Source organism: Odontomachus brunneus, unplaced genomic scaffold (genome assembly GCF_010583005.1).
Source record: "Odontomachus brunneus isolate Ranch 3 - 2012 unplaced genomic scaffold, Obru_v1 Obru_scaffold_017, whole genome shotgun sequence".
NCBI lineage: Eukaryota > Metazoa > Arthropoda > Insecta > Hymenoptera > Formicidae > Odontomachus > Odontomachus brunneus.
This window is the reverse complement of record NW_022639467.1, coordinates 2,681,181-2,694,706: the sequence shown is the minus strand read 5'-3', so window position 1 is coordinate 2,694,706 and position 13,526 is coordinate 2,681,181. Positions and strand designations below refer to the sequence as shown.

At 41.0% G+C, this 13,526-nt stretch overlaps 1 protein-coding gene across 1 annotated transcript in view; it reads left to right on the top strand.

Annotated features, from left to right (window-relative positions):
• LOC116841591 (guanine nucleotide-binding protein G(s) subunit alpha) overlaps nucleotides 1–13,526 on the top strand; it is a 43,977-nt gene that overhangs the window by 15,008 nt on the left and 15,443 nt on the right. Inside the window, exon 5 of the mRNA XM_032809694.1 lies at nucleotides 5,912–6,009. Within this exon, the coding sequence (XP_032665585.1) occupies nucleotides 5,912–6,009 (98 nt within the window). The remainder of the gene's footprint in view (nucleotides 1–5,911; nucleotides 6,010–13,526) is intronic.

Below are 13,526 nucleotides of genomic sequence, written 5' to 3'. Positions count from 1 at the left end.
TTTTTTTAGTGGAATTTTGTCTTTCATTTATGGTACATGAATCTCTTGTTTGTTGCGTTTTGTGTCGCGCGTAAGAAAGCACCCTGCTTGTTCCTGTCAAGTTTGTGATGTGCAAATTTTCTCGCACTCGATGGGATTCTTTCTTAAAGCGCCAAATAAAAACGTCCTCTCTCTCTCTGTCTGTCTGTCTGTCTGTCTCTCTCTCTCTCTCTCTCTCTCTCTCTCTCTCCGTGTCCTGCGGCATTTCGTAGAATGCTCGTCATGATATATCGCCTGGAAATTCGCAAGACATGAGGAGAGACGATCGGCTCACGATAGATATCGTGAACGAGTCGAAAGGAAGCGCGATTCGAAATGCGACGCGGCTCTCGAAATAAAGTCGTCGCGACAAAATAATCCGCGCGTTTTGCGTCATTCAACGCCGGAAAGTAGAGAGCGACGTACACACTGCCGTACAGTATGTACCTTTTTACTAGCGAGTCCCCCATTATTCGTTGCACGTGGCGTATTTGTCGTCGACGATGATGCGCTCGGATTAATCGAATTAAATTATCTCGCAGCGAGCATCGCGGTCCCCTCTCGCGATTTACGATTATCCGCATGATCGGTACTTCGTCGAAACAAAAAGGATTCTACGCAGCATCTCCCAGCAATTATTTCACAGACGCTAATATGACGGTGACAAACTGAGAAACTGACGTTTCGCGCGCCACTACGATCCAATCCATTCCTCTCTTGGCCTCGAGAAAATTCGTCTCTTCTCGAGGGTAAACGAAGACCGAGTTAATTTTCTCTCTCTCGCCCTCCCTCCCCCTCCTTCTTTCTCTCTCTCTCTCTCTCTCTCTCTCTCTCTCTCTCTCTCTCTCTTTCGGTGTTTCTTTTAACAAGCGAATCGCATTATTTGCGCCGAACCTTTTAATCGTGGAAAGAGAAAACGGCACATATGGACTGTTTATATCGTATCGTTTGTAAAAAAGGTTTTTATTTGTTGCAAATGTGTTATACTTGGCATATCAACGGTGCTATTTTCGCGATCGGGAGACAAAGCAATATCTAGAGTGTGTTCCTCACGAATTCTGCCGGCACCTTGCACGATTCGCGTTTAATTTGTCACTGTCACCCGGCCCTCCGCATATATGAGGAAGGATAGGAGGAAGATGAGGGCGGAGAGAGGTTGAAGAGAGAGGGAAGCTCATCGTCGACTCTCCTTCTCTCTCTCTTTCGATGCGGAAGTTTATTTTAGATAATTCTAGGCCTAATTTCGTACAGGCTCGAAACACACACTACCGGCACAGTGCTCCGCGGTTTCTTACTCGGGACGACAGTTACCGCCAGCGCGTATTGGCTGACTGCAAGCAGTCGGTGATGCAAAAATAATTACGTAATAAGAGGAGAATTGCAGGATCGAGTGGCATTCGGAACATTGAATAATTTACTCTGGTATTTTTCTTTTCTCTCTCTCTCTCTCTCTCTCTCTCTCTCTCTCTCTCTCTTTTAATCGCGCAAGGCGAACGAGTCGATGTGCAATTGCGTCATTATTATTATTATCATTATTATTATTGTTTCGAAGAGGACCCTCTGTAATGTAACGAAAAAATTCCAGAGCGCGGAGAATGCGACGTTAAATAGCAATTATTTCAGTATAAACGTTGGAATATCAGAGTAAAATTTAGCGACACGTTCCCTCTCGCGTGCGTTGCAACGATTTGCGTTAAAACTCTTAAAAGTCGCGGCCCCCCTGCCCGCGCGCCGCGCGCGAATTCGCCGCGAACCGTCCGTTGTCCATGTATTTATATTTTTAGCGAGAGTTACATATTTTGCAGCGGCGTTTGGTTTAGCGGGGGGAGATGACGCGTTTGGACGAAATTATTAGTACGTGCATAATCGCGGTATATAGGCGCGGGTAAGCCACGCCACGCCACGCCACGCCACGCCACGCCACAGCACAGCACGGCACGGGGCGATCCGTGCGGCGTGGACCTTCGCGCGGAGACATATCGACGATGCATCGATCGTGGAAGCGTGGAAATAGCATCGACAAGAGAATTTATTAATATAACCGTCGTTATTGCCAAGCACCCGAGCGTCGCAGTCGCCCACGCGATTCGTGGCGCGGCGACAACTTTCGGGATGGACTTCCGCTGTCGTCCCGCGTGTCCTGCCCGAGTTCGACGCGACTCTTAAACGCGACGAAAGGAACAAGCGGTCTACAGCACTTGCCAATTTACGCCGGTCTGTTGCGGCTTACGACGAGGCGAGTCTATATGGGAAAATCGCGCGCTCTCGAGATCACCTCGAACGTAAAAGGAGTATCGATGCTAACCGTTCATTTGTAAAAAGTTTCCGAAAACCTTTGATCTTCTAGCGATAATTGATCTACGGTTTCCTTTTCCACGTCTTGTCGACGTGTAAAAGTGATTTCGAGCCGTTTTTACACGGAGAGAATTCTATAGTAAAAATTACTGTGAAATTTTGTAATTGAGGGATAAATTCTGCAATCATTGATTCTTTCATTTTTCGTATGTGCTGTTCTGGGAATTTAAATGCGCTGTGAAAAAATTAACTATTTCTGGCGAAATTTACCATCCTCGATAGACTGATGTACATACATAAATTTGCTAGCAGTTTATTTCTGCATCACTAGAAAATATAGTAAAATTGAAAAGATTTTATATGAAAAAGAAAAAAAAAACTATAAAATATTCTCTCCATGTAAGAGCGAAACGCCTTTTCCATGTATTATCGGTAAATTATCTGAAAATTGCGGAGGATAGTTTCGCGCGTTGATTACTAATTATTAGCTCAAGAGATTCTTGCCGCGAGAATACATTGTATTACGGATGCAAGACGTGCGCCGCGGTGGAGTGATACACATATACAGTAGGCCGTACCGCTGTTTCGCAACTCGTACACGTTTGTACATGTTGCCAAGAATATCATTGCGCGACAGAGCGATGCAGGTGCGAGGCTCAAATAATTAATAATACTTTACGCCGTTCCGACGTTGATTTATGCGCGCGGCCGGGCATGCCCGCAGCACCGCGATTACTCGGCGAGTTTTAATTCGCGCCGTTTACGAGAACGCGTCATTGATCACGACGAATCCTTAACTCTAAAATATTGCTACTGTTCACGCGGCGTTCACGGGTAATCTGTTATGCCGGTTAGTTCCGGCATTAATGCGCACTCTGCTGTGCCTTTCCGATCCTCTGGGACTTGAATTGTATACATTTAAATTATACCGGAATCAAACTATTTTACGCACACAGGTATAAAATACACGAACAAGGAAGCAGCATGACTAGTCATTTCTCGACTTATTTCTACATAATAGTATAATTGCAACATCAGAGATTATTCTCGCTCAGCGATGAGCGTAACATCGTCGTAGTAATCGTAATCAAAACGAGAATCGCCATTTTGTTCTCCTCTCTCTATCTCATTCATTCTTTCACATATACATATACTTATATATATACGTTTTTATTCACATATACGTTTTTCGAAACTGTCGGCAGGTTATCATGGGTAAAGCGTTTTCAAAGCGACCAGAGCGCGTTCAACTTCTTGCAAAAGCCGCCCACGCATATGAGGAAAGCACGTTTCCCGACAATAACATCTAAATTATTAATGCGCCCGACATCCTTTGCTAGTAACGCGAAGCGTGTCTCCTTGCCCCCGCGCCGTTATTTACGTAACATTCAAATCGCGGCTTTACCTTACCTCCACCGTCTCCAACAAAAGTGTCTCTCCACGAAGTCCGCGACAATGCACCTATGCGACGGACAATAGTAAACTACTGCATTTGAATTCTGGCGTATTGTGCATCGAGAGAAGGGAGGCGAAATTTGCTAACTTTGCGCGGAGGTATATCTTAAAAATATCATTGATTAGAGTAGCGCCTGAATGTCTGTGCATTCTATCTCGAGAGGAAGCGTACGAAATTCGCTAGTTTCTTGAGAGAGAGAGAGAATTCCATACAATAAATATACGAAATGTGTAAAGAACTCGTGTTGTCCCGTGCGTTACACAGGAAGAACAATTCCGTTAGCGTAATTGAATTTTCCGTTGCCTGCGCGAAAAAGAAAATTAACTGCAGCAAGAATTTGTGCGCGGTGGCTAAATCGCTCATTGTAATATATGGACAGTAGAGGTGACAGAGTAGGCATATATTTAGCTATTTCATAGCTAAAATATTCAGCGCGCGCCACTCTTCTTTAGCCTCTGAAGAAAAAAATCCTCCACCATTTTGCGAACAAGCACGTAAAATTTGTAGTTATTAACTGTAGAAGATTGGCAAATGATCGCGTGTGATATTATGAGTGGAATGCTGTGGAGTCAGTACCTGGATTGCAAACAAATTAAGCGCGCGCCGCTCAACGCTTGACGCTCACCTAACGCGATGTTATTCCGTTCGATCGATGATAGGCTAGGGATGAACGGCGCGCGTTTGATTGGCGTAATCCAGGTATCGTCTCTACAGCACCCCGCTCACAGTATCACACGCGACCATTCGTCAAACTTGTACAGTTAATAACTACAAATTTTACGTGCTTGTTCGCAAAATGATAGAGGAATTTTTTGCTCAGTTTGGCCTAATCCACACGAAATGAGTATATGTTATACGTTAGACACTCTGTATATTCGCAAACAGTCACAAGTTTGTCATAAGCATCAAATTTTTTTCAAGATACGTTCTGAATTATGCATTAATAAGTCTAGCGTTTCAAGCGAGAATATCAAATTAAAATAGAAATTTAATTCGCTTACTATATACAAACTCGAATCGAGTTTTTCTTCAATCGTTTTATTGTACAAAGAAATTCTTCTTTTTTGTGGATACATAGTAATGAGCTTTTTCAAAATTTGTCACGAATATTTATATTTATAATATAATTGAAGGAAAATAAACTCCCTTTTCTCAGCAGTAGAATGATACTTTTCTAGGTTTTTTTTCTAGAACAACTGTTCTCAATTATTGCAATCATGTTTCGATACAACTGAGTGTTTAGACAAGTGTTTTCGGTCTGCGGTAACAGAGACATTATTTCTGGTCGCCGGATTTTCTGGTCCTATTCAGTTGCACGAACTGAGATTTTTTCCCGTGTACGACAACAGTCGCGTAGTTCTCAGGTTGTAAACATCGGTAAGGCTCGAGGCGGTCGGTGTTTTTCCTTGAAATGCTGTTCTTGGTCTCCCCCTTTTTTTCTGCTCTTCTTTGTTTTCAAGAAACCGCGAGACGAGAGAAGATCGTCTTTTCGCGCGCGGCATTCGTTACGCATTCCTCGCGCGTTTAACACGCGCGCGGCAAACACTGCCGCGCGAACGCGCCTCAAACGGCATATTTTTCAGCGGCGAGCTAACGACGAATTAAACGTCAAACGTTACTGCGGCCCAGCGATTCCGGTGTGCAATAAAGACGGCGATAAATGTACTATAAATATACGCGAATAGGTCGTATCGCGCAAGCTCGCGGCCGCCGGTACGCTCGCGAGTCTTTACATTGTGTACGGCAATCCGTGCGTTTGCGGTTGCTCACCCGTCGCATTCCTACCTACCTACGCGGAATTCCGAAACTTGAGATTTACGGCGGTCTTATCATCGACTCGAACCTTGAAGCATCGGGTCGCGTAATAATACTCTCGACTGCATGTTGCTTTTCTCTCGGCTGGAATGCCGAAATATCATACAGTCGCGTTTGTAATCTTCGGCAAATTTCTCAAGCTGAAACATTCCGTAAAAATCGTTTCTTACATCTTGCGACGTATGTATCTCTGCATACAGTATCGTTCAAATCTTCCGTCTCAAAAAGCGCCTCGCATAACTTAACGACTTGATAACGAAATTTCGACGAGAACTCGCGAATATATCGATCCATTGATCTAATCTCCGATCGTGATTCTGTTTTCAGGAATTCTACGAGATCGTCGAAACACTCTGGAAAGACCGGGGCGTCCAGCAAAGCTTTGAGAGGAGTAACGAGTACCAACTCATTGACTGCGCCAAATAGTAAGTCATTTGATTTATGATATTCTACGCACGGTTTGTCGAGAGTTCGTCCGTTTTGCGAAGCCACGAGGAATTTCAAACGGCACACACGATCGGCGTTACTCTCGATGAATCGCGTTCATTGTGCCGCATTTAGCCTGTGCAAACGCGCGTTCGCGTAACGTTGACATTCAAATGAACATTAGTTTGCAAGAAACGTGCGTTTGCGGCATGTCTCGTGAATTTCGCGATAATCGACCGGGCCTCGCTGTCAGTTCGTTCAGTTCGATCGCTGGATCCTCCTCCCGTGCACGTAGAATACGAGGCACAGTTGTTGTAATCTGCTCCGAGCTGATATCACGATCATGATAAGAAATCCGTAAGATAACGTTTACGCTTCGATAACACCACCACCGCGCAGCGTGGATCTGTCGACGTTGTGCTGTTTTCGCGATGTCCTTTCCCGAACAAATCGCGTTTAACAAACGCTGTATGTGACCTTTACGCTTCGCCGCCGTCGATTTTAGTCCCTTTACGCAACGCGATGTGTCGAATTGCGTCGGGGCATAACGGAAATGTGATTTTATTCGAACATACAAACAGGAAATTCGTTAACCTTTTAAAAAAGAGATCGTGGTTTCCATCATTGAAAATATCCTGTTTATATTTTATTTTTCCCGAGGAATTAGACATATTTGTCATATTTGTGACCTTTCGAAAACCTTTTATTCCCATAGTGTAGGACGCGTGTTTCGAGAAAATGCCTCTACGTGCGAGGTACACACAGAGAGAATATTAGCCTCTTTCTTTCTCTTTACATAAATTCTCTTGGGTTTTACTGTTTCTAGTAGCGCACGAATACATTCAGTCAGCAAGAGCTGTCTTGCCAATGAACATGGTAAATTTCGTTAGAAACATAACAAATTTTTTAATAGCGCGTTTCAGTTCCTGATGTATAAATAGCATACATGAAGTAAAAGGATAATAAATTATTGCAGCATGGAGATCTGTTCTTCAGTCACAAAACTTTATAGTGATTTTTACTACAAAAATCTCCACGTGCACATATGTGCGTTTTATATGTACATGCGCTATGTGTGCGTGTAGATATTCATGGACTTCTGACACCGATTTAATGCCAATGGAGACAATGCCTTAACGAGGTAATCACTTTAATAGGGGCCACTTATTTATCCAGGGGTTCTGGACGAATTGGGTTGGGACGAATTGACCCAATCTCGAGCTTTTTTGTACGCTAATTCGATGACAGAAGCGTTGATTTAGTTACATAAGGCGAATTCGTCGCGTAATATGTAAATATCTATAGGTATATTTCGTTTGCGGTGGACGACAGGACCAAACGGCGATCGAACGTACGACAAGTCTGCTGACTGTGATAACTATGCCATTCTACTAATGCGGAGGTTATTGCACCAAATCGCCTCTTATATATGAGAAAGAAAAAGTTGCGAATCTTCGGTGTAAACGATGGCCTTATCCGTTCAGCCAACAATCGACATGTGAGTCCGTTTTGCACTTATCGGGTCGTCAAACACTTTAATTAGACAGCAGGGAACCTCGCGACCTTCTGTGCAGTCGTGCAGTGTCGCTAGAAGCGCATTTGAGTACTAGTACAACTTTGGAGACCAATGAATTTATGAAATCTCTTCAATTATTAAAGTCATCGGAGTTACACCGAGAAAGATACATGCTGCAGTCAAGCAAATGTTTTTTTTTTTTTTTTTAATATTTCATAAGTTTATATACCCGTAAAACTGTCATAAGTTCATCTTAATAAGTCTAGCATTCCACAATCAAGAATATTAAATTAAAATAAAAATTCGGTCTGCTTGTTATATACAGAGAATTGAACCAAGCTTTTCTTCGATAAAATTTTATAATATAAAGAAAATAAATTCTTCCTTTTTCAGTATAATAAAGAACCTTTCCAAATTTTGTGATGAATATTTTAAGACTATTGTCAAGAAAATATTCTGTCTTGAAGGTAACTATTTCGAAGATAATCAAAGAAGGAAAATAAACTTGGTAATCGCCTTTTTTTAAACAGTAGAATATTTTTCTGTGCGTAATAATCGCGATCTCTTGACTCGCAGCCTGCTCCGAAAATCGACGGAACTTGAATTTGGAAAATTATCATTGAGAGCCGTATCTTTCTTTGAATAATATGAAATGTAAAGCTACATTTCGAGACGAAGGCATGCGCTTGTATATTCGTCGAGTGAAATTTTTTACTTGAACTTTGGTATTAATTGTATGACTAAATTCGTCCAATTAACAAGAAACGCTCACTCTCTCTCTCTCTCTCTTCTTCTTTTTCTTTCTTGCTTTCGTCAATGTTTCGTGCTGCTCGTAATCGCATTATCGTGAATTTCTCGCGTTTTATTTTCTTTCTCTCTCTCTCTCTCTTTTTCCTCCCTCCCTTCCTCCCTCTCCCCCGCGGTGGCGCGGTGCGATTTCCGTCCTCTCGTGTGCAGCGAGAATCGTTGCCGTTAAAAATAGCGCGTCGTATTTTTAGGCAGCGCTCCGGCGGTGAGATATAGCGCTCGGCATATTCGTAGACGAGGGAGACGCAAGATGGTTATAATCTTGCGGTCGCATGTATCGGCCGCATTTCTGCGCCTGTTCCCACTCTCATGCTCGCTCCTTCTGTTTTGCAAAAATATATTCGCACGTCCGCGTACATAGTGTTCACGTAGAGGAACGAGCGCGCGAATTTTATTATATCCCAAAATCTTCGCGCGCTCCGCGAATCTGCATATTATTTTAGACTGCTGGCTGCAATAAAAAAGTCTCATCTTCCTCTTATAAATAATTTTCCACGGGGAAAATCTAATACGATATCGTCTTCACGGGTCACTTTATTTCGTACACAATTTTGTTCGATATTTAATTAAAAAAAATAAGTGCGAGTGGGAGAGAGAGAGAGAAAGTTCTGCTCGAGTCTTGATTAATAGATCTCGTAACGATTACACAAACTTGCTCGTGTCGATCACAAATATACGGTATTGTTATTACCTCGTTTGTTTCTGGAGGTTGATTCGAACGGAAAGTTTCGATTTTTCTTCGCCGGTTTGCGCAGCTGACGTGCGATTTCTGGAACACCCAAAGTAACTCGACAACTCCGTTTAAAATGTTGCTGAAAAACTGTCGTCATGTTTCGTCGTCGCGATCGCGACGAAAGGAAGAATCCCTCCTGTAAGCACGCAATGCGTGACACAGTAAAACGTATGACCTGCTTACGCGCACTAAATATGGCGCAAACGATATATACTCCCTAAAATATCTCGAATCTGAGTCAGTGTGTAGAGAATAAATATTTGTCCGACACAATTGCTGCATAACAACGCGCGATTATCGATTGTTGGTTCAGCGGGAGTCATTTCCGGGTTGGACGATCTTCGCGCGTTGAGTGAAATAAAGAACCGACGACGCGCGCAATTACGCTGTCGTAATTGGAAGAAAAATGTAATATCGCTCGAGAGAGCCACGAGTGCCGTGTCGGCGCTGCCGTATTAATCGCGCCTCGTCTCGTTTATAGTAATAATACGACGTTTCAATTAACACGATAAAACAGCGCGATGCGTTTTAAAAAAGGAAACTCGCGCTGCTATATTTAGACCATCGGTCTATATTGCGTGGATTATTGATGCTGCTACATGCACTGCTCGTAAATGTTTGGATAGATAGCCGCTCTCTCTCTCTTTCTGTTTCTGTCTCTTTCCCTCTCTTTGACTCTCGCCCCTCTCCTTTTCTCTCTCTCTCTCTCTCTCTCTCTCTCTCTCTCTCTCTCTCTCTCTCTCGCTCGCTCATGTTTTTTCGCCATTGACGCATTGTACGGATCATTTTTTTTACCTTACTCTCGCGAATATACATTTTCAACATGGAATTGCCTAACGAACATGTATCTCACGATTGGCTAAATATCACGCGTTTAAAGGAAAGAGATGAAATTTATTAGTAGTTTGGCGTTGTCAAAAAGTTGATAATGCACCAATCTTTTTTAGAACTAATAATAACTAAAAATCTACGTGGTCATTTACTAAATGGTAGAGGACTTTTTTATTCAGTTTGTGATGTATAAGCAAACATCATCGCTACAGCTCATTCACTATATCGAAGGTCATTATTTACGAACATGGTAAATTTTTCGATAGCACACACATTTTGGTTTCTAAAATATAAATGGCACATATGAAAAAGGATAATAAATCACTGCAGAATGTATTCCTCGGTTACACAAAATTCTATTGGAATTCTTGCTGTAACATTCTGTCCGTGCAACTACAAAGGTTCGCGATACAAAAGATTTTACATCAAAGGAGTCGGAAATCTCTCCTCAAAGTAAAGTTCTTTTTCGCAAGACACGTATCACCTTTTTATGGTGATTGGTCGAGTCGCTCAAAGAAACCGTGTGAAGGAGAACGGTAATAGAGCTCCGATCCGTTCTCGCAATACGAATTTGGGAAAGAGAGAGAAGGAAAAACGAGATTTAGCGTTTCGAGAGTCAACATAATCGAACTGGTTTGGTGGTAAGAGAAGTTCGCGCCGACCGAAGTGCGGAAGACAAAGAGGATGTTTAATGTTTGCCGTTGAGCCGCCGCATGTCGGCGACGTTAGGTTGAGCCCGACTGGAACCGCCAGGTTCGTCAAATATTTGCAATTGGAGCGTCGAATGGTCGGGCGTCAAAGCTCCAATTTGGAACAGTGGAAGGGGAGAGAGATCGCCATCGGGCTCCCGCGTGTGATCGAGTCGAATCGGGTCGTGTCGGAGCGACCTTAAAACCCGCCGAAATGTAACGATTCGGAGCTCGGCTAACTGCTTATCCCCTGAAATCCTCGCAGCCTCAAAATGTAGACTGAGTTTTTCGAGTCACCTCTGGCCTCGAGTAGGATTCCTCATTACCAAATGTATATCATGAATAACTCATCGCGAAAATCGCAAGGTGTATCGCCGTAATTCTCTCACCCCCCAGAAAAAGATCGTGATTCAAGATTCTGTTATTATTATTTTTCCAAAACTCGTTTACAGTTTTTACAGTCTTTACAGTCGAAATCAATTTAAGGGATGCGAAATCCGACGGAGGAGACTGCAGCTGGAATTTTTTCGTCAGTCGCGTCGATTTTCAGAGCTCGATCCCGGACAGAGCTTGGCTCTTTGCCGTAACTCGGAAATTTCATTGTAACATCCATCGATTCGGACGGAACGCCTTACATCGTACGTATGGCGCGATAGATTCGTGTCGCCCGCGGTTTGATGCAAAAGCCTGCCTCTCTCTCTCTCTCTCTCTCTCTCTCTCTCTCTCTCTCATACTGATTATACCGTCGGCCCTACATCTACATATCGATATAATTCTAGTAGTTAAACCGTTATCCGTTTTCCGACCACCAACTGTATAAAGGGTCTCGGTCATTGCATACATGTGCATAACTTTGGTACGGAAGAGAAAGGGTCCGTCTCTTCGTCCTCTTCTCTCGCAATCATAAGAATCTTAAAGCCTGTAAGCATCTGCGAATTTACACGGAAGAATAGATTTCAATTCGTGCAACTAAATAAGGTCCGGATGAAAATTCGGTGACGTGAAAACTTTCTTTTGAGCATTCAACTGTATTGAAATGATTGCAATAACTGAAAACAATTGACTTAGTAGAAATCTTCTGCGGATATCTTTCTGTTTCTATACAGAAATAATATTATATATATTTTTTTTTTTTTTTTTTTTTTTTTTTTTTTTTTTTTTTTTTTTTTTTTTTTTTTTTTTTTTTTTTTTTTTTTTTTTTTTTTTTTTTTTTTTTTTTTTTTTTTTTTTTTTTTTTTTTTTTTTTTTTTTTTTTTTTTTTTTTTTTTTTTTTTTTTTTTTTTTTTTTTTTTTTTTTTTTTTTTTTTTTTTTTTTTTTTTTTTTTTTTTTTTTTTTTTTTTTTTTTTTTTTTTTTTTTTTTTTTTTTTTTTTTTTTTTTTTTTTTTTTTTTTTTTTTTTTTTTTTTTTTTTTTTTTTTTTTTTTTTTTTTTTTTTTTTTTTTTTTTTTTTTTTTTTTTTTTTTTTTTTTTTTTTTTTTTTTTTTTTTTTTTTTTTTTTTTTTTTTTTTTTTTTTTTTTTTTTTTTTTTTTTTTTTTTTTTTTTTTTTTTTTTTTTTTTTTTTTTTTTTTTTTTTTTTTTTTTTTTTTTTTTTTTTTTTTTTTTTTTTTTTTTTTTTTTTTTTTTTTTTTTTTTTTTTTTTTTTTTTTTTTTTTTTTTTTATATAAATTCCTTTTTAATCTTACTCTTTGTATATGTCTCTAATAATAGGAATAGGCTGTCACTGTTTCGAGATGGCCTTGAGAAAACGCCCGATTTGCCAGAACCATGCCGGAAATGTGGAAACGGATTGTTTTTCTCTCTTTTTGGAATACAACTTGAATTAACCCATCGCGTACAACTATATTTTAGAACATGCAGTACAAGCTGAGTCTGTCAGATACCTTTGAGCTACAGAGCAACTTTGAACTGTCATAATTTTGTTGCGTCATTTTTTTTTTATACACCTTTTTCTAGAGATCTCGGAAAATCTAGATTATAAGATAGTAGCACAATAATATCATAATAAACAGATCTGTGCAATTTTGAAATAAATTGATCAAGTAATTGATGAGCGATGGAATATTCGTACAGTTCTCACAGACCCAATAGACTATACGTGAAGGGTTAAGAAGTAGTCGAGGAAGGAACAGGTCGGCCAGTCGTCGTTCGCCGAGGAAAAATTCCCTCGAAATTGTCTCGGTCAGTCGTTCCCTGTGTATATCGACTCCTTAGATTAACACCTCGTATGTAAACGCACACACGTGACATTATATATCGTGCTCAATAACGCGGCCGGCTTAACACAGGGGCTTCGTAGCTGTTGCCACCGACATCAAACGCGCCTCTCGACTGGCGGGCGCGTCCGAGTCTAGTCGATATACGTTATTATCGCGCACGATCATCCCGGCTTTCATCGTTTCCCGCTTTGTCGACGCGAATTAATTCTTCGCGAACGGCGAACGTTTAACCTTTAATACGGGTAAACGTTGAAAAATCTGATGCGGCGGTTAGTCGATCACCAAGAGGGAGAGAGAGAGAAAGAGAGAGAACGTGAGCATACGTCGTGTTCTTTCGTAGCGACAAAGTTTGAGCCTGAGCGCGAGACCTGACAGGGAGTAATTAAATGAATGCGACAGAAATGTAAAAGGTGCAGGGTTCTGGAACTCCGTTTATACCGGTTCTATCACCGCGATGTGTGCCCCTACATGGCTACACGATATTTCAACGCGGTTCCGTGACAGTTCTCATTTCGACGAGTGTCTTCGCTTTGTCTTTTTTTTTCATTTTTTCTACCGAGTTTTAAATCGTCGTCATGGTGATCATTAACGGTGTCGACACTCTTCTAGGAAGATGAGATGATAGGATAACAGAAGCGTCCAGATAAGACGGCAATAAAAAATTGATTATGTCGGAACATATATATATATATATATATATATATATATATATATATATATATA